This window comes from Diabrotica virgifera, chromosome 8 (genome assembly GCF_917563875.1).
Source record: "Diabrotica virgifera virgifera chromosome 8, PGI_DIABVI_V3a".
NCBI lineage: Eukaryota > Metazoa > Arthropoda > Insecta > Coleoptera > Chrysomelidae > Diabrotica > Diabrotica virgifera.
In genome coordinates this window covers 183746986-183770176 of record NC_065450.1, presented here as the reverse complement: position 1 = coordinate 183770176, position 23191 = coordinate 183746986, and the positions used below count along the sequence as shown (strand labels likewise).

At 32.5% G+C, this 23191-nt stretch overlaps 1 protein-coding gene across 1 annotated transcript in view; it reads left to right on the top strand.

Moving 5' to 3' along the window:
- Positions 1-6813: 6813 nt before the first annotated feature.
- LOC126890751 (uncharacterized) overlaps positions 6814-23191 on the top strand; it is a 65855-nt gene continuing 49477 nt past the window's right edge. Inside the window, exon 1 of the mRNA XM_050659922.1 lies at positions 6814-7201. Within this exon, the coding sequence (XP_050515879.1) occupies positions 7039-7201 (163 nt within the window). The 5' untranslated portion in view covers positions 6814-7038. The remainder of the gene's footprint in view (positions 7202-23191) is intronic.

The following is a 23191-nucleotide window of genomic DNA, read 5'->3' as shown; positions in this document are numbered from 1 at the left end:
ATCGATGTTGGAAATACATGGTCTGTATGACACTTTACAAATTACAATGGATCACAATTGATCGATTTTGTACCAGGCGGCAACATGGTCACCAAAAACACCCAGTTTGAAAGTATAAACATACAAAGCCAGATGGAGATCAAAAGTAAATGTAAAAATAATGAGCCATATTATATGATGTTGTTCCGAAGCTATTTCTTTGTGGCATTTTTATAATCAACTATTTTTAATGGGAATAAGCCACAATTTTGCCAAAAAATGATTTTATGATAATATAACCAACTCCAATTCAGTCGAATTCGGGACAAGACTGAAAAATAATACCTGAAATCTTTGTCCTTATTGATATAAATGTTACCGACCAAACACGATTTCAGGACAAACTAGTTTGGCCTACGCGCGTTAGGATAAACTAGTAAGGCCTAGACCAAACTAGTTTGTCCTATCACGCGTAGGTCAAACTAGTTTGTCCTAGACCAAACTAGTTTGTCCTGATATAAAGACGCACACTTCAGGCCAAACTAGTTTGACCTAGGCATATCCTATCAGGATAAACTAGTTTAGCCTAGTCGAAAGTAATTGATTACAGATTGGTTGCTGATTTAATCGTAAGTTTAGAAGACACTATTAAGAGTTGTAAGACTTTTAAGTATTTAGGGTAAATGATAAACCGAGATGGCACTTGTATGAGTATGAAAGATATAGAAATGAAAATAGTACGAGGAAAACAAGCCACGAAAGCACTCCATAGAGTGATATGGAAGAACACTCTAACTAAAGATAACAAAAAAGGATTTTTTAGGGCATAGTGCTGAATATTACCCTAAAAGAGCGGAAGAATGACCAGTGACAACAATAATACGAAATAAAAATACGAACAGTTGAACTGGAGTTTATGAGGTGTCTACAAATCACCAGGTAGGATAGAATAATAACAGAGGAAATATGAAAGAGAATAGAAGTAGAGTGCTCAATTACAAAAAAGTTGTTGTAATAAAAGTAGAGCCTTGAAATAGTACGGGCATGTACAAATAATGTCGGAGCACAGATGGCCGAAAAGATTACTGGACTGGGACAAGCGGGGAGGAGGACGGAGAGGAAGACCTGCTGTGAGATGGAAAGCTCACATAGGAAATGCTATGATAGATAGAGACCTCAGAAATGGCGACTGGGAGAATAGAGTGCTATGGAAGACGAAAACGGCAAGCTCATATTAGAAAAAAGCCAAGAAGAAGAAAGTAATTCAGCGAACTAGTACGGCTTAATATAAATAATAAATTGAATAAAATACTTTGTTCTTGGAAAAATAATCATTTTTATTAAAATTATAATTATTCGTAAGAAACAAACAATATTATTGAGTTATATTCGCGGTCGGACGGACAGACAGCCTAGGTCAAATTTCTCACCTTTAATACCGAGTACCATCCTTGGATTATAAGCTTACATTTGACACCTCATTTGTCATTCTCTAGCTGGTATAATGACGGAAGAGTTGAGTTCACGAACAGACAGACAGACGGACGGATGGACAGACAGACGTGGACAATTCAACGTTTTCACATTTTTTACAAATTGGTGAAAACAAGATTAATTCGTACTCGATTTTATTCGTAAGTGTATCTTTTCTTTTAATTTTTGGAGAAAACCTCATTCTTTTACTTGTTATTTTTTATATTATTTAATAATACAAGAATATATTGATTTATAGCATGTATCAATATTTTCATTCGATATATATATGATACAATAAATCGATGTATAATTTTTTTGCCATCCCTGTTGGGACGTGATTTGGGAATTCCCTGCATGTAAAAGTCCTTACATGTTGGCTAAATCACTTTCGACTCGGCTAAATTGGTTTAGAATAGGCCGTACTAGTTTATCCTGAAGTGTGAGTCTTTATTATACACGAGCGGATCCAGAGAGGGGACCATGGGCGCCATGGCCCCTCCGAGAATTTAAAAAAATATAAATTTAAATATTTGCAGTTTAAATGTTTTTATTTTCAAACATATACAGGGTGTCCAGAAACTCTACCGACAGACGAAGACAGGAGATTCCTCAGATAATTTTAAGACAATTTAACCCAATTCACCTAGTCTGAAAATGCTTCCTAAAGGGAGCCAGAGCTCTTTGAAGATGGCGTCATGTAATTAGTTTTTCTTAAATACCTCCAGAACGCTTCTATTTAGAAAAACAAAAATTGGTATGCATATTTACTTTCCAGAAATGAATCGACTCCATCCATTGTGAATTTCTAGTATCGGTCATAGGCGTCCGTTTTGGGTAGGCCAACGGTTATTTTATCGCATAACTTTTTTGTCTTTAACTTTTAAGCATTTTAGACACTGGATTATTAAATTGTGGGTTATTCTAGTACTAAAAGGTACTCTTGCTTTAAGTCGGTAGGATACACCGTTTTCTAGAAAAATTGATTTGAAAGTTTTTCATTTGCGGAATTTGAAAACAAAATTGAAAAAAATTTGCAAAAGAAAAACGATGTATTTTACTAACTTAAAGCAAGAGTAACTTTTAGTACTCGAATACATCATAATTTAATAATATAGTCTCAAAAATGCTTAAAAATTAAAGACAAAAAGTTATGCTATAAAATAACTGTTGACCTACCCAAAACGAACGCTTATGACCAGTACTAGAAATTCGCAATTAATGAAATCGATTCATCTCTGGAATATAAATAAATGTACCAGTTTTCGTCTTTCTAAATAGGTTTTTTTTGAAATTTTTTTTTTTTAAATTTAATGAACGAAAAATTTTAAAATCGATTTTTCTAGAAAACCGTGTATCCTATCGACTTAAAGCAAGAGTATCTTTTAGTACTAGAATACCTCATAATTTAATAATTCAGAGCCAAAAATGCTTGAAAATTAAAGACAAAAAAGTTATGCGGTAAAATAACCGTTACCCTACCCAAAACGGACGCCTATGATAGGTACTAAAAATTCGTAATGGATGGAGTAGATTTATCTTTGTAAGATAAATATGTGTACAACTCTAGCTCCCTTAGGAAGCATTTTCGGACTAAGTGAATTAGGTTAAATTGTCTTAAAATTATCTGAAGAATCATCCGTCTTCGTTTGTAGGTAGAGTTTCTGGACACCCTGTATAGGTACATATATGTACAAAACAAGGGATAAATAAGTCTTCTGGACTAGAACTGAACAAAAGCAGTAACGGAGGCTTCAAGAATGATATAGCATGTTTTGTAAATCAAAATGTTGATAATTTTAGACAGTGTCAATTGTTAGAACGACCTTGGCAGCCATCAAAATGATATCAATTTCCATATTCTGTACACACAAAGAATAAAAAGAAGAATGAAAAATGTGGTCACAATAAAGGGATGACAGCCCAAGGTCTTGCCAGAAACCTTAAACATCTTTCCCCAAACTCATGGGTACAGACGGAGCCATATAAACCCATGAAAAAACATCGTAGCGCAAGGAGTGCGTTCAGGCTGGGCTGGATTTTCTACAAAAATATCGCAACCCGCAAAAGTCAGTCATTGACCAGATATACTCTCAGAGGTCTAAACACATACAAGAAAATAGAGAAAGACTACGACCAATATTAAAGTCTATACTGTTCTTAGGCCGACTAAATATTCCTCTAAGGGGCCATCGTGATGATGGCCTTCTGCTTCTGGACGAAGATGCTGGACCTACCAATGAGGGAAATAACAGGGAATTGTTAAGGATCAAAATCGCATCAGGAGATGAGACTCTTAAACAACACCTATCCACAGCATCTTCCCGCGCAACATACACATATTGTGGCGAAGAAATAATAGTCCGTTCTTTAACGGTAAAATATTGCAAAACCTCTAAATTTTAAAGAATCGCTTGGATTGACATGAAATTTGGCATACACATAGCTAACAAGTCAAAGAAAAAAAGTGATATTGTGCCGATATGTGCTTTTGCCCTGGGGTTGGTTTTCACCCCCTCTTGAGGGTGAAAAAATATTCGTCCAAAGTAGGTCAGGAAATGGATAAACTGGCTAATTTTAAGTAACTTTTGTTCTATAGAGTTTTTTCACTACCTAAGTCAATACTTTTCGAGTTATTTGGCAGTGAATAGGTTCATTTTTTCAACAAAATAACCACGCTTTTAGACGGTTTTTCGCAAATAACTCAAATAGTAAGTATTTTGTCGAAAAAACATTCATAGCAAAAATATAGCCTCTAAAAAATTTAAAAAAAATGGTGTATATATCACGTCTCTATACCTAAAAAAAGCAGAGTTACAGCTAATGAAAAATATGTTCATATTCGTCAAATTCCAAATGGAATACTTTAACGTGAAATGACCAAAAACGAAGCACATTTCGGGGAAAACTCATTACAACTTATTTAAAGTGTTTAAAAAAGCTTCATTTTTGTTTTATAAAAAAAATTTCTAGCATCAAAAGTAAACAAGTTACGCTCAAAATAAAGTTAGTCCCTTTTGGTTTTGGTAAAAAAATCGAGAAAATCACCCCCTAATTAGTATCTTAAATGAACTTAATCGTTACGACTTCACAAGTTTCTTGACTCTTGTATATATTGTTTATACGATCTGTAAGTTTCATTGGTTCAAAGTCCTTATTTTTGAAAGGGCTGTAGTTAAAAGGGGTTGAACGAGTCACTGATCACGAATGTATGCAAATTTCGAAACACCAAATCTTAATCAATTTTTGTCTAACAGAGAAACAAAAAAATACATGATATTCAGAAAAGCAATGCTGACTTTTTTTGTTTTTCGAGATTTTTGGTATCTCTAACAATTTTTAAGTTATTTTGAATAAAAGCATATTTTTCAAAATTAAAATTTTTAAAAATTTTACTTTGAAACCAATTTTTTTCAAAAATAAGCACTTTGAATCGATGAAACTTACAGATCATATAAACACAACATAAGTAAAATAATTTGTGGAGCGGTAATGATTAATTTCATTTAAGTTGCTAATTAGGGGTGGTTTTCTCGATTTTTTTTGCCAAAACAAAAGAGACCAACTTTATTTTGAGCGCAACTTGCTTAAATTTAATGCTAGAAACTTTTTGTTAAAACAGAAATAAAGCTTTTTTTAAACACTTTAAAAAAGTTATAATTTGTTTTTTCCAAAAAGTGCTTAATTTTTTGGATATTTCACGTCGAAATATTCTATTTGAAATTTGGTGAATATGAATCTATTTTTCATTGGCTATACCTCTGGTTCTACGAGATCCAGAGACCTAACGCGTACACCATTTTTTTACTTTTTTATAGGCTATATTTTTGCTAAGAACGTTTTTTTCGACAAAATACATACTTTTTGAGTTATTTGCGAAAAAGCGTCTAAAAATGTGGTTATTTTGTTGAAAAAAATGAACATATTCACTCGCAAATAACTCCAAAAGTGTTGACTTGGCGAAATAGCACTATAGAACAACAGTTACTTAGAATTAGTCAGTTTACCCATATCCGGACTTATTTTGGACATATATTTTTTCTCCCACAAGAGGGGGTGAAAGTCACCCCCATGGCAAAAGCACACATCGGCACAATATCACTTTTTTTCTTTGACATGTAAGCTATACGTATGCCAAATCTCATGTCAATCCGAGCGGTTCTTTAAAATTTAGAGCAAAAACCGTGAAAGAATGTACTATAATTGAACAAATAATGAACCAGGTTCAAAGTTCAAATTATTACTCTGTCATATTTGACGAAACGACCGACGCATCCCACGTGGAACAGCTTTCTCTAAATTTGAGATACATACACAATAACAACATTCGTGAAAATTTAATCAAGTTCATTGACACTTATGAGAACATAAAAATACTTAGTGAAAATTAAGAAAGAGGGGAAGAACAACGCCTGACAGGAGAAGCCTTGGGAAAATAGTAAGTATTAAACTTGATGAAAGAACTGCACTTGGATCCGAAGAAATGTGTAGGAATCGGTACTGACTTTAATAGTACTTTAATAACGATAAGCTTTGAGTGTTTTTATGCCACTCAAAAGTGTGTGAAAAATGCCTTAAAACTCTCCACTTTAGCCATAATTTAAAAAAAATGCCCCAAGTCCCCCGTTACGCCCCCAAAAAGTCGATGGCCCCCACCGAAAATCGGCCCTGGATCCGCCCTTGTTATTATATCATGATAAACTAGTTTGGCCTGAAGTGTGCGTCTTTATATAAACTAGTTTGGCCTGAACTGTGCGTCTTTATATAAACTAGTTTGGCCTGAAGTGTGCGTCTTTATATCAGGATAAACTAATTTAACCTGCAGTGTGTGTATTTATATCAGCATAAACTAGTTTGGCCTACGTCCGATAGGACAAACTAGTTTGGCCTAGGCCATACTAGTTTATCCTAACGCGCTTAGGACAAACTAGTTTGGCCTAGGCCAAACTAGTTTGTCCTGAAATTTGGCCGGTAACATAAACACTAATCTTTAAGGAATTTGAATACAAACGTATTACTTAATTGAAATATGTAGGCCACCCGGTACTTTTGTTTATCAAACAAGTTCGTCTTCAAGGTCATCGAGCTTACCTATAATCAAAAAGACTATCCAAAGATTTATTTACATAATAATAAATCAGCTATCAAGCCAATGAATCATTTAACAATATTTACATATCTACTTCTTGTACCTACAGAGTAATGTCCACTGGTTATGAATTTAGATACATTTCTACGGAACGTCAGAATTCCCCAAGTACTTTTTCTCGTTATTTTCTCAACAAACAACTCCTTAAAATGTAAAATTAATACCAGTCGACTGATTAGAAGTAATTAACATATAACTGCAATATAAACAAATCGTTTCAAAAAGATGGCAGTCGACACCAGTCCAACGTCGAGTACTGGCTTAAATCGGAGCTATAGAAAATTAATTAAGATATTAATATGTTATCATAATAGAATTTTTTATCAGCTTGAAGGTATTAAATACTTGTAGGTAGTTTAGAGACAGACCAGTGATTGATGATCAGTGAACGAGAGTAAACATACAAGAGTAAATTTGTAGTAGTTTGAGTTTTTAACATGGACATGGATCCTTTGGACTTAGCTTCAGATGGTGTTACGGAAACTAGTCAGCATAACCCTCAACATTCGGAAGATCATGTCCGTGTAGTGGTTCTTTCAACAGTTATACCAGTGTGTGTACTTATTCTGATGATGATAGTCCTCCGTAAAATCATAATTCGTAAGTAATTAAAAAATATTTTTGAACATTATGTAAAACTGGCTGTTTTTTAATTATTTTCCTCTTAAAGTGTTTACCTTTAAAGTTTAATTTTGAAAAATATTTATGGAGATATCTACTATGGTGTCTCTTATCCTTAGTGTACCTACTTTTTATATAGAATACAGAATGAGCATACAAGTAGAAATATTTAGGTCTCTGTTTTGACATTTTGAACCATTTCAATTTACCATTTATCTTAGTCCTTTTTCTTTTGTAGTGAAATTTCTTGTTTTTTTTTTGATATTTTTCTTTTCTTTAAAATATTTTCCACTTTGAATGTCAATATCAAAGGGTTTGATATTACGTGAATTTTTCCCTTAAACTTTCTTTCTCTTTGGTTTTTCAAAGATTTTTTTATTTTATGTCGTGATTCCTTCAATGTTCTTAATCTGCTTTGTCTATAGGTATTTATTTTAAACTTTTTTTCCAGTGTTTATTATTTTTGTTATTGGTCATTAATTTACAGCATTTTTCTTGTTTCATTATCATCTCTACTTTATTCTGCTGTTTGTTTCTCTCTAGCACGATTTTTTATCCGTTTTGTCTCATAATGCCTTTTAATGTGATGCAGTGATGAGCGCGCTAATAATCGGCAAAATAACGCAAAAGATAGAAAACATAATGAAATAAACATAAATAATTGTGAAATAAAAAGTGATGAAACTAGTAGAGGTGGAAATTATCGATATAAACGTATAAATTAACATTATAGTTGTGCTAGCAAACGAAGAGAGTCATTAATGTTCAGCTCAGCGGGGTACTATTGATAGAAATTTGTACTTAAATAAATAAAGGGATTATTCGATAAAACAGGTAGATTCTTTGTTGACAGAATTTCACACCTTGAAGAAAAGCACCCTTCTGAGCTGAATATCAATGACTCTTTTATATATAGTTCTGATGAGTGGGGTGCCATTGTCCAAGTTCTGAAATTGTATAGAGGTTTAATTTTATAAAACAGGTAGATCCATTGTTTATGGAATTTTTCAACTCTGACAATAGCACCCCGCTCAGCTGAATATTAATGACTCTCTTTAGAGAGTTGTCCAGACTTTAGACGAGCGGAACACCCCCAAAAAAACGCTTATTTCTCGAGATACTGACTATGGAGAGGTGAATGGCCAATGTTAGTCATACTGTGTATGTTTTTGATGGTGCTGAAAACGAAAATTCGGTTTATTTTCAATTTCATGTGAGGGAACATTGTCAAAATCGCAATTTTACCCCAAAAATAAAAAAAATAAAATCATGTTTTTTGCGTTTACCTCGCTACAACTCTGCTCCATTTTAATATGTTTTTCTGAAATTTTTACAGTATGTAGCTCTAACATTTATGAAGACAGCGGTACCTGTTTCAAGCTTTAATTCTTCTTCTGGTAAAGGTTATGAATTTTTCAAAGGAAAAGGTGCGGATTTGTGCAGTGCAAAGTTTAATCGCAAAAGTTGTGTGACGAAGTTTAAAATTTAGCTTGTTAATCACGTTTGTGTTAAAATAGAGAGTACAAAGAAGTTTCTTGGTAAGTTTTAGATCAAAATGTTTTATAAAAAAAATAGTGCAACTTTTAATGTCGACATTAGAAATCCTCAATATAACGCTTATTTTTCGAGATACTGACCATGGATGGAGAATGGCTAATTTTGGCCTTAGATTATGTTTTTGACCGTGATGAAAACGAAACAGAAATTTAATTTAAATTTTAGGTGGGGGAATTGTCAAAATTGCAATTGTATCCTAAAAGTAAAAAAAATGAACTCACGTTTTTTGCGTTTAGTTCGCTACAACTCTGGTCCGTTTTAATATTTTTTTTAAGTTTGTACACTATATATCGCTCACTTTTTTGAAGACAATGGTTTTTGCTTTAAGCTTTTGGTCTTATTCTAGTAAAAGTTATGAATCTTTTAAAGTACAAGGTGCAGATTCGTGAATTGCAAAGTGTGATCGCAAAATTGGACTGACAAAGTTTGAAATATAGATTTTAAATTGAATTCTTTTTAAAACATTAGTACAAAGAAGTTTTCTGGAAAGTTTTGGATCAAAATATATTATAGAAAACAAATGGTACAACTTTTAACATCTACGATATAAATCCCCAAAATAACGGTAATTTTTCGAGATACTGATCATTGGTGGTGAATGGCTAATTTTGGTCTTACTTTATGTTTTAATGGTGCTGAAAACGAAAATCAAGTTTGTTCTGAATTTAAGGTGGGATAAAATGGTCAAAATCGCAATTGTGCTTTTCTTAAAATTAAAAAACATCTAGTTCTAAAACTCCCCATAAAACTTCTTTGAACTCTATGGTTTAACATAAACGTAATTAAATAGATAAATTTTAAATTTTGTCACATTTGTGTCACTTTGTCAATTTTTGCGATTTAACTTTGCAATTCACGAATCTGCACATTTGATTTTAAAAAAAATCATAACTTTTATGAAGAAAAAGTTGCTTTCAGAGTCTCTACAAGGGTGAGAAATATATGCTGTTGAAATTTCAGAAAAAAATATTAAAATGGAACAGAGTTGTAACGAGTTAAACGTAAAAATTCGTGACTACATTTTTTTTCATTTTTAGGTTAAAATTGCGATTTTGACAATGTTCCCTCACATAAAATAAAAACCTCTTTTTCATTGTCAGCACTATCGAAAACATAAAATAAGACAAAAATTAGCCATTCACCGCCCATGGTAAGTATCTCGAAAAATAAGCGTTATTTTGTGGATGTAAACGTCTATAATAAAAGTTGCGCCAGTTTTGTTCTATAAAACATTTGAAACTAAAACTTTTCAGAAAACTTCTTTGTACTGTATGTTTTAACATAAACGTGATTTATAAAATTAATTTCAAATTTTGCCACTCAACTTTTGCGATTAAACTTTTCAATTCACGAATCTGCACCTTGTACTTTAAAAAATTCATAACTTTTACTAGGATAATAATAAAAGCTTAAAACAAATGCAGTGAGCAAATAATACTTCAAGCAGTAATACTTAAAAAAATTGAGCAACATATAGTGTACAAACCTTAGAAAAAAATATTAAAATGGACCAGAGTTGTAGTGAGTTAGTGTAAAGATCATACAAAGCCATCTTCTACATATTGACCAAATGTCATTAAATAAGTTTTTCCTTTTTTAGCAGTCCACTCTTCTCATAATCCTCATTTCCGCAGAATACATTGGCTGTTCTTCTTTCTTTGTACCTACCCAACATTTAGTTCCCTACATCATAGTTTTGGCGATCTTTTTAAAAAATTTGGCTTTGTTTCATTGGAATAATTACATAATACACCAATTGTAATTCATTGACCTTACTTCAACAACTCTACAAATCAATTCGCTAAACAAAATTTTGCACATTATTATACGATAAAACTAGTTTGGCAGTATAAAAAGTAAATAAGCAAAACCACTCATATCTAACGCACGCTTTTAATAACATAATTAATTCTAAACGTAATAAACGTGGAATTTTTAAACAATAATTCAAAGAATAATATAATATACCGATCTGAACTTTGCCTGCCGGCAAATGTCGAAGTCTGGTTTATGATTATACTATTGGAATTTTTAATTATTAGTTCAAAGAACACTAATGTTTTTGCCTTCTGGCTAGTATGTATTAAGAAAATAAAGCTGGAATCTCTGAAAAATTTAAATAAAAATATACAATATAATTTAACAGCCTTAAATAACTTATTTCTGTTATTTCTTCTTTGTCCTTTATGTAAGCAATTTTGCTCATTGGCGAGCTCAAGTATTGTTACCTCTATGGAAGATTATCACCCCATCTCTTGCGCAGTCGGCCGATACTTCTACCACGCGGTAATTTTCAACAATTTCATGACTTTCAGATAATAATGCTTCTTCAAAAATGGATTCACTGTATACATTGAATAGATATGGATACATAATACATCCCTGCCTAACTCCTCTTCTGATTTCAATTTCTGATCTTGGTTCTTTATCTATTACGATTTGTGCTCTGTGATTCCAGTAAAGACTCGATTTTTTAAGTCGGTTCTGTCTATGCTTTTCACACATCCATACACATCCACATTCATATCCATGCATCTCTGAGCAAAGCAAATAACGCCCCTCTGGTTCTTAGTCCGTTTCTGAACCCAAACTGACTATCATCTATTCATTCTTCCTGTTTTTTATTTATACGATCATATATTATTTTCAAGAATAATTTGAGAACATGACCTATTAATAGTGTGACCAACTCCAATTTAGTCGAATTCGGGACAAGACTGAAAAAATACCTGAAATCCAGGACGTTTCAATGAAAATCGGGCCATTTTTTTTAATATATAACTTTAATATTTATTTTACATTTTTATTTTGACATATATTTTTGATGGAATTAAGCCACAATTGGTTGTAATGATAATTACATTTTTGTTAGCTTTTGACGTTTCGACTTCCAATCCGGAAAACGTTCTCAAAAAGAAAAAAATTAGAAATCAACTGAAGTTGGATTTCCATGTAAATATAGCCTTATGTTAGGTTAATTTAAAAATGTAATTAGGTATCATTATAACCAATTGTGGCCCATCAAATCCCATCAAAAATATAATTGTCAAACATGCGACAAGAAAACAGCTTCAGAACATTTTTATGTGGATTCAGAACATTTATTTATATTATTGTTAATTATTTCAATACAATAATCAATAGATCAAAGACTATACTTAAAATACAGAAACGAAAAAAAGTTCACGGTTTGAGTTTTTGTAGAACTATAATACCACGACATAAAATGCATCCATTTTGGATGTGGCATTTGTATTACACTCTAGAAATTTTCGACTTTTTTGTCCCACCATTTCAATTTCATGTGAATTCTTAGTTGAATAACGTATTCAAAATTTCAAAATAGAATTTTACCAAAACGTTGAAAATTCGGATGACCCGGGAGCCTCGTCCGGGACGCCGGGACCCGACTTCGTAATTCGGGCTATGTCCCGGATTTTTCGCCGATTCGATTTTTTTTTTCACAAACTTACTCATAAAGAGGTCCCTATAACAAATCCACAACTTGCCTGTGGTGCCGGGCGGTGCCGTGGTTGAAAAATTGTTTAACCCTGCTGTCCCGTTCGAGTCAACTACACAAATGTACTGTTCGGGTCAATATGACCCAACTATGGTTTACGCTCCTTAATCGAAATAAAATAAGCTAATGGTGATAAATAAAACTTTATTAACAATGATAAATTATGGTTAATTAAACAAAAATTATGTTGGTTATGTAAACTAAACCTTATTAATAAAAATAAAAGGCATTTTTTCTTTCAAAATAGCCTAGTAACAAATATCTACAAAAATTTAATTCAGTTTACAACTGGGACGGTAATAAAACGAATGGATTTTACAAACATGTTTGTGATATATACAACATAATAATTTTAGTCTTGTTATCGTTTTTAGGGCAAGTTTACAGCGTGCTAGTTTAGCAGGCGGAGTTAGATTGTCCATAGACGGTTCACTAACATTTCCATCTTGTCTACTTGTTCCTGCTCGTGTCCTTTTTACAGATCGTTAGAGCCTTTAGTTATTCGTATATTTTTTCTGGAAATGATGACTGGTTTCACTAGTTTTTTTCCAATTCCTCAAGAAAAATTTGACATTTTCCCAATTTATTGGTATTCCATTAGATATTTATTGATGCCCATAACACGAACGCGTTGTAGGCAGAAATGTCCAGCAGATTAGAAAAAACAATCAAGCAATCAACAAGCTAATCTAGAGTATCCATTGCTCTCTTATTGGAATTGTAATCTAAAATAATTTGGGGCTTTTTCATTTGATGAAAGTGATGCATGATGCATCGATTTATGATGCAAAGTACTCATAAGAAGAACATTTTTATTATTTTCAGGAATATTGTCAACAACAGTGGTATCTTGCATGAAGCAAAAAAGACGAGCTATGAACTTCTTTATTCGCGATTTTTGCTGAAAGCTTCGGTTTATTTTACTTATAATCCCCGGCATTGTATCTACTTTGCTTTAGAAGAAACTGTCCTAAATTTTACAATGTAAAAAAGTTATTACACTTAATATTGTGGCCTTCCAAATCACTACTCAAGTCACACGCATTCCTGTATAAATCTGCAATTTTAGAGCACAAGAAGTTTTACTGTTCATAATTACATAAAACCCAAACTTTTGTGCCATATTTTGCTGGCTTGCTTGGAATGTACCATTTGAAAGGAGAGCAGCCTCTAAAGGCAACTAGTTGCTTATCGACGGTAACATTTTCATCAGGGTTAAAAAATGTTGATACATTTTCTACCCATGTTTCATAGATTTCACGTATTGCAGCAAGTTTATCGAAACGTCTCCTATCCTGTCTAGTAGTTTTGTTATCAAAACGTATTACTTGCAAACTTTTTGTAAATATATCAAGCGACATTGTTGATTGAAATTTACTACGACCCGTTTCTTCATTCCACAAACTTTTAGGTGATTCACCATGGGACTTATAAACTCGAGCTAAAAATAAAAGACCAATGTATGCTTAGAAACCAACTTTATTCATATCTTTCCAGTTGGTTCCAAAGACATGCTGTCCGACCATGTTGGTCATATTTATAATTTGGTTTGCAACATCGTTCAGCTATACTACAGTTTATTTTACAAGTTGTAGCTTGCAGAAACCTGTTTTTATTTACAGACGTATCCGACTGACAAACACACAGGTACTGCCAAATTTATACAATACTGCCAACTAAACACACATACACAGGTAATTTTTAACGGTTTAAATACGCGGGTCACATTGACCCGAACGTACCCTAGGTAACAATTTCATTTTTATCAAAAAAATCAGGAAGTTGATTGTTTATCTCATATGCAATTGAAAGACCTCATATTAGGTAATAAAGTCACGAAACACCAAACCATTACGCCGCGTAATAATTTGTAAAATAAGAAATAAATTATTTTTTGGGTCAAATAGACCCGAACGGGACAGCAGGGTTAAACAATTTTTTTTAAACCAATTCACAAAAATAATTTTTTTATTTCGAACAATTTTTTTTTGATAATTTGGGTCATTCTGGGCAAAAAAGATTTGAAAAATGCTAAAATGGCCATTTTCAAGGCTTAATAACTCGATTAAAAATTATTATTATGAAATTCAAAAAGTGACTAAATCAAGTTTCGAACTCCTTCTTCAAGGTCCTGAAGAGATTTTTGTATTTTTTTTTTTTTATTACACAGCTGTTATTTTTAATTATTAACATTTTATTAGCGCTATAGTCCAGGATATATCGTCGCCCCCGTTAGGTAAATTATTCCGATTCGATTTTTTTGCACAAACTTACCCAAAAAGAGCTCCTTATTTATAACATATACACACGGTGCCGGGCGGTGCCGTGGTCGAAAAATTGTTTAAACAATTGTTTAAAACAAATTCACAAGAATAATTTTTTCACTTCGAACAAATTTTTTTAGATAATTTGGGACGTTCTGGGCACAAAAAGGTGTCCTGTCATTTTTCTCTAAAATTGATTGTAGTCGAGTTATACGCGATTTAAAACTTGAAAAATGCGAAAATGGCCCTATAACTCTACAACAATCAATTTTAGAGAAAAATCACAAGAGACCTTTTTTGCTCAGAATAACCCAAATTATCTAAAAATCATTGTTTGAAATAAAAAAATTATTTTTGTGAATTTGTTTAAAAAAATTGTTTAAACAATTTTTCGACTACGGCACCGCCCGGCACCCTGTGGATTTGTTATAAGGACCTCTTTTTGAGTAAATTTGTGCAAAAAAAATCGAATCGGAATAATTTCGCTAGCGGGGGCGACGATACAGCCCGCTCTATTAGTGTTTGTATTTTTAGTGGTAGCGCAAAAGGTGAATCATCATAAAAAGTGAGAGGTATTTCGGTATATTATGTCCTATGGTAAAGAAGTTTACTATAATGTCTGAAGGATTTCGTCAATTCTGCATTTTAAGATTTCTACTGGAATTTGATCTGGATCTACTACTTTTTTACTAATCCATTTTTGTTGTCTTTAATGCAATTTAATTTCCTCTTTTAATACTTATAAAGCCACACAACCTTCTATTCTACTTCTACTTTCATCTGATCTGCTCTATTGCTTTTGAATAACTCATTTATATATTATGTTCATCTCTTTAATTTTTCGTTATTATTCAACACTGTGTTCCCATTTGTAGTTTTCACTTTTTCTATTGTTGTGAGTCAATTCTTTAATTTTTGTGTTTGTGTGTTAAAACTTTCATGTCTTTTCTGGTATTCTTCTATTTCCTCGCATTTTTCCATTAAACGTACTCCTTCCGCTTTCTTAATTTTATATTTTATTGGTTTATTCACTTTATTGTACATCTGATAATCTTTTGTTTTTATATTGACGTTTTTCTTCCATTAAATATATTTCCTCTGTCCTCCATTGTTTCTTTTTGTATCTGGTTGGTGTCAGGATATCTATTTTACTTTTATCTATTTGTATCCTTTTTTATTCCCAATTCTCACATACGCATGCCAAACATGGACCTTGACCAAAGCAAACGTGGATAAAATAATGAAGACACAAAGAGCAATGGAGAGAGCAATGTTAGGAGTAAAATTAACAGACAAAAATAAAAACAACTGGGTACGAAATAAAAACAAAAGTCATAGACGCAGGACAACATATAGCCAGGCTAAAATGGAGCTTTGCAGGTCATAACGCTAGACAAATGGACAATAGGTGGAATACCACGATACAACAATGGAGACCATGGACAGGAAAGAGAGCAAGAGGACGACCCCAGATGAGATGGAGAGACGACATTAAAAAGATAGGAGGAACGCACTGGAAACAGAAAGCACTAAACAGAAGCGAATGGAGGAAACTGGGGGAAGCCTATGTTCAAAATTGGACGAATTAAAGGGAAAAAAGAAGAAGAAGAAAATCCTTTTCAGTATTTTGCAGAATTTCTTTTTTAACATTCATTAATCGGTTATTGATTTCATCCGTCAGATGTTGTATTATGAGTGGGGTCCTTAATTTACTTGTAATTTGTGTATCTGCTGTTCTTCGTTTTATTATTTTCATTTTGAGCCTAATTTTGATCACTACTAGGTCACTTCTGATTCTAGGTGGGCACTCGGATATGTTTTTGTTGATATAATTGTGTTCCTGTATCTTTATCTACGTTTACTTTACTATTTTAATTGAAGATTTTCACGCAAATTTTGGGGAAGGAAAAGTAAAAGAATGTGCAGGAGGATACGGTCTGGGAAACAGGCAATATAAACGAAAGGGTTATAGACCAGTAAGGATCTGCGAAAAAACGTCTATTTTTGGATGTGAGAGGTGGCATTCGGATTTTTGCAGATAAAGTTAGGTGACACCTTTAGTAATAATAATTGACTTATGCTCCTTCTCAAATATGCACGGAACATTAATAAAAAAATTAAAATATTTAAAAATTTCGAAAAACATCGACTTTTTTCTGCTTTCTTTGCTTATAACTTTAAAACGATTCGTTTTGGAACAAAGTCGTAGACAAATAAAATAAAGGTAATTGAATTTTGTATGATATACGACTGGTAAAAAATGTCTTAAGTCATTACCTTCTCTGCAATATAGCAATAAATACAAAATAAGGGGGCAAAATAAGTCTGTTGTTATTCAATATTTTTTAACCACTTTGGTGGCACTTAGAACCTTGGTAATTCGCTTAAGAAATTCTTTGTAACATACTTAAATCGTACCAAATTTCATTAAAATCGACCTAATAAATTTTGCATAATAAATTTGCAATCTAAATGTTTTTAAAAAAGTTCAAATTTTTTAAAATCTTTCTGAACAAAAAGTAGACCATTTAGAAGTTGGCTAATTTTTTTACATATAAATAGGTGCTCTACCTATCTAATACACTTTACAGAATTAAAATCGGATTATTTAAGGGGCCCCAGCAATGTTTTAAATTTATAAACAATTTTTTGGCTTATAAACAAATAGCTTTGTTTAATAATAAAAAAATTAATTTGTAGCAATGCAAATAATTAAAACCGGTATAATTTGACTTAAACTTTCAAATGCTGTCAGCAGAATTCTATTTTATATTTTAATCAAACGTTATTCTCGTTCAAAAATTGCAATTTCTCGAAGTTCCACCGCGTTTATCTCGAAAACTATGCATCCTACGAAAAAACTTGTAAGAACATTTTATGCTTAGAATTACCCAAGAAATTCAAAAAAATGTTTTATTTTGCGAAAAATCGATGTTATGTAATTCCTCAAGTTCTTTGTTTATAACAGTCTTATCGACATCCGGATCAACTGTTACCCAAAAAATTCGTGTTCTACGGGTCAAAATACATAAAAAAAACTTGGGTAAGTCCATCTAAATAAAGGAGTCCGTAGCACCCCCTCCTGGCCACAGCACTAATTTGTTTATAAGCCAAAAAATTGTTTATAAATTTAAAACATTTCCGAGGCTGCTTAAATAATCCGATTTCAATTATGTAAAGTGCATTAGATAGGTGAAGTACTTCTATATATGTAAAAAAATTGACAAATCTTTGTATGTGCTAGTTTTTGTTGTGCAAGATTTTAAAAAATTTTAATTTTTTAAAAAAAGTTTAGATTTCAAAATTATTATGCAAAATCTAGTAAGTCAATTTAAATGAAATTTGGTGGACGGTTTTAGCACATTACAAAACTTTTCTAAGCGAATTAGGAAGGTTCCCAGTGTAACCTAAGTGATGGAAAAACATTAAATAAAGACAGGCTTGTTTTGCCCCCTTATTTTATATGTATTGCTATTTTGAAGCAAGGGTGATAAATTAAGACATTTTTAACCAATCGCATCTGATAGAAAATTTAATTATCTTTGTTTTATTTCTATAGGACTTTGTTCTAAAATGAATAGTTTTTAAGTTATAAGCAAAAATTAGAAAAAAACAAAATTTTTTGAAATTTTTAAATATTTTTTTTTTCGTGATGTTCCGGGCCTATTTGAGAAGGAACATAAATCAATTATTATTAACGAAGTTATCACCTAACTTTATCCGCAAAAATCTGAATGCCACCTCTCACATCCACCTAAAAACAGATTCTTACTGGTCTATTATAGGCTTATCGAATTTTGCCAAAACAATAATTTTGTTTTAAAAAAACAAAAAACAAAAAACAAAAAACAAAAAACAAAAAAAAAACAGAAAACAAAAAACAAAAACAAAAAACAAAAAACAAAAAACAAAAAACAAAAAACAAAAAACAAAAAACAAAAAACAAAAAACAAAAAACAAAAAACAAAAAACAAAAAACAAAAAACAAAAAACAAAAAACAAAAAACAAAAAACAAAAAACAAAAAACAAAAAACAAAAAACAAAAAACAAGAAACAAAAACAAAAAACAAATAACAAATAACAAAAAACAAAAAACAAAAAACAAAAAACAAAAAACAAAAAACAAAAAACAAAAAACAAAAAACAAAAAACAAAAAACAAAAACAAAAAACAAAAAACAAAAAACAAAAAACAAAAAACAAAAAACAAAAAACAAAAAACAAAAAACAAAAAACAAAAAACAATAAACAATAAACAATAGACAATAAACAATAAACAATAAACAATAAACAATAAACAATAAACAATAAACAAAATACAAAAAACAAAAAACAAAAAACAAAGTTTTCAATCTAATAGCACATAAAACAACGTCCAAAAATGTTACCCTACATCCTACCAGATTGAAAATAATGGGAACCTTCTCTGGTAACACCTCCGAGGCTTCTACAATTTTCAAGCCATAACGGATGCTGAGAGTACGGAAGATGAGGGAATTTTACAATTTATAATTCACGTCCCATCTGCTCAGCGCAGTAAAGTTCCAACGAGAATGGTTCCCTTCGTACTCCAATCAGAGTAGACATGTAAATAAAAAAAGGAATACCCATTTTCAATTTCGTTGCAACACGAAACTACAGTCGCATCATTATTCCAGTTTAATCAGAGAGTGCAGCAAGCACCTCTACCGGTTTCGAAACTTATTAGTCTCTCATCAGGAGGCACATATGCTGCTCTCTCTGACCCAACTAGGACAAACCCCGGCGTGCAGTCACGGATTGCAACGAACGAAATGGCAGGGATGCCCTAGCGACAACTGCTAGCAAAAAACAAAGTTTTCGATCTAATAGCACATAAAACAACATCCAAAAATGTTACTCTACATCCTGCCAGATTGAAAACAATGGGAACCTTCTCGGGTAACACCTCCGAGGCTTCTACAATTTTCAAGCCATAACGAATGCTGAGACTAAGGAAGATGAAAGAATTTTACAATTTATAATTCACGTCCCATCTGCTCAACGAGAATGGTTCCCTTCCTACTAAAATCAGAGTAAACATGTAAATCAAAAAAGAAATAACCGTTTTCAATTTCGTTGCAACACGAAAATACAGCCGCATCACTATTCCAGTTTAATCAGAGAGTGCAGCAAGCACCTCTACCGGTTTCGAAACTTATTAGTCTCTCATCAGGAGGCACATATGCTGCTCTTTCTGACCCAACTAGGACAAACCTCAGCGTGCAGTCATGGATTGCAACGAACGAAATGGCAGGGATGCCCTAGCGGCAACTGCTAGCAAAAAAACAAAGTTTTCAATCTAATAGCACATAAAACAACGTCCAAAAATGTTACCCTACATCCTACCAGATTGAAAATAATGGGAACCTTCTCTGGTAACACCTCCGAGGCTTCTACAATTTTCAAGCCATAACGAATGCTGAGACTAAGGAAGATGAAAGAATTTTACAATTGATAATTCACGTCCCATCTGCTCAACGAGAGTGGTTTCCTTCCTACTAAAATCAGAGTAAACATGTAAATAAAAAAAGAAATAACCGTTTTCAATTTCGTTGCAACACGAAAATACAGCCGCATCACTATTCCAGTTTAATCAGAGAGTGCAGCAAGCACCTCTACCGGTTTCGAAACTTATTAGTCTCTCATCAGGAGGCACATATGCTGCTCTTTCTGACCCAAATAGGACAAACCTCAGCGTGCAGTCATGGATTGCAACGAACGAAATGGCAGGGATGCCCTAGCGGCAACTGCTAGCAAAAAAACAAAGTTTTCAATCTAATAGCACATAAAACAACGTCCAAAAATGTTACCCTACATCCTACCAGATTGAAAATAATGGGAACCTTCTCTGGTAACACCTCCGAGGCTTCTACAATTTTCAAGCCATAACGGATGCTGAGACTACGGAAGATGAGGGAATTTTACAATTTATAATTCACGTCCCATCTGCTCAGCGCAGTAAAGTTCCAACGAGAATGGTTCCCTTCCTACTCCAATCAGAGTAAACATGTAAATAAAAAAGACATAACCATTGTCAATTTCGTTGCAACACGAATCAGCCGCATCATTATTTCAGTTCAATCAGAGAGTGCAGCAAGCACCTCTACCGGTTTCAAAACTTATTAGTCTCTCATCAGGAGGCACATAATATGTGAGCAGCATATTATGCTGCTCTCTCTGGTCTCTGACCCAACTAGGACAAACGGATTGCAACGAACGAAATGGCAGGGATGCCCTATCGGCAACTGCTAGCAAAAAACAAAGTTTTCAATCTAATAGCACATAAAACAACATCCAAAAATGTTACTCTACATCTTACCAGATTGAAAACAATGGGAACCTTCTCTGGTAACACCTCCGAGGCTTCTACAATTTTCAAGCCATAACTAATGCTGAGACTAAGGAAGATGAAAGAATTTTACAATTTATAATTCACGTCCCATCTGCTCAGTGCGGTAAAGTTCCAACGAGAAAAATGGTTATTCATTTTTTTAATTTTGTTTTAATTTAGGTAAGAGAGAATTCTAAGAAACCAAATAGACTACATATGTGTTAGTTAGATAAAGATTTTCTTTTTTAAGTGTCATCGCCGCGACGGAGATCGGCAATCATCATAGCTATTCGGACTTTAGAGACGGCTGCTCTGAAAAGTTCATTTGATGTACATCCGTACTATTCTCTCAGGTTACGCAACCATGATATTCTGCGTCTCCTATGCTTCTTTTTCCTTGGATATTTCCCTGCATAATGAGTTGGAGCAAGTTGTATCTGTCTCCATGTGTAATATGTTGAAGATATTTCAATTTTCTGGTTTTGATTGCATTTAAGATTTCCATTTCTTTATTTATCGTTCTCAGAACCTCTTTTTTTGTGACGAGTTCTATCTATGATATTTTTAGAATTCTTTTATACACCCACAACTGGAATGATTCCAGTTTATTCATTAATGCCGCATTCAAGGTCCAAGCGTCCATTCCGTAAAACAAAGTTATATCCTACGTTTTAACGGATTTTAAAATATTATTTATTAGGTCTATCTAGAAAGCTTCAAAGTCAATTGGGAATGTTAAATTAAAATGAATTATAAATGGTACAATTTAGACTACAGTTGAAAACCCATAAAATGCATCTCATATTACCTACTTATTTTTAACACGTTGACGGACAGTGCGTCAAATGTATAAGCAAGTGTTGTGACACTATATGTATTTTGCAAAGTAGAATATAGACAAGGCGAAAACGGCGGGTTCGAAGGGAAAAATATTCCCATGAGATTTTTTTGCATAATCACATTCGTGAGACATCCCAGAATAAGGTTTAAGAAGTCGCCCAAGTGAAAAGTGGGCCAATTTTTTTTAACAATTTTTTTTAATCAAATTGCAAGAATCAATATTTTTGGCCCGAACAATTTTTTCTTTAATTTTTTGGACCATTCTGGACAAAAAAGGTCTCTTATAATTTTTCTCTAAAGTTGTTCGTTTTCGACTTATAAGCAATTTAAAATTGAAAAAAACGAAAAATGGCAATTTTCAAGGCTTAATAACTCGGTTAAAAGTTATTATTATGAAAGTCAATATATGACTAAATCAAAGTTTAAAGCCCCCCCTACAAGATCCTGAAGAAATTTTTGTCATTATTTTATTACTAAGCTGTTATTTTTAAGTAATAATAATAAGCGTCATGCACGTGTGCGGGGCTGTAAATGCTGAGTGCGAGAGAGAAGCTATTCCAGCAGTCCAATTGTGCATCTTACTCGCACTCACATTTGCAGCAGCGTCAATACGATACAACCACTCATTGTTATTAATTAAAAATAACAGCTTAGTAGTAAATTAATGACAGATTTCTTCAGGATCATGTAACGGCGACTTTAAACTTTGATTTAGTCAATAGGGAGTTTTTGTGCACACAAATACGTAAACGTAACGCATCTTTTTGACATATACGCTTGCGCATTAATGGTTGAACTCCCGTATCGCGATACGTATTACCTAAGGTTACGGGCTGGTACGTTAGGTTCATACGCATCCCTATCGAGCCGAAAGTCACCGAATGCACACGAGGATCTTGCCCGATTACCTACCAAATAAACATTTCATCAGCGTACCGTACTATCCGTTTATAAACATTTTAAGGTTATATTGGTTTAGTCTATTTGAGTAAAATTATTCTGTTTGTAATTGGAAATTGGAACTTCATAATAGATTTAAAATTTTATTGTTTTTAAGTTGTCTATTAATAAAGCAAAACAAACAAATCTTGTAATAATTTAAGAAATACAGTGATCACCACAATTAATAACTAGATAAACAAATGACCTAGTTTCAGTAAAATTTTCAAATAAATATTACCACACTATTTACATTATACCTACTGGAATTCTGATGTAGGTATACAATAATTTACAACTAAAAAGTAGGTATAAACAAAAATAAAAAAATTTTAACCTAAGGAAAAATAATATTTTTATATTTAAATAGAAGCAATTAAAACCATACAATTTCATTATTCATTTATCTTTTTTTACATTTGTATATTAATTGTATATTGTGTGAACATTGTTTTATTTTTTTGAATGTCAACGGAATTTAAAAGTGACTTTACGAT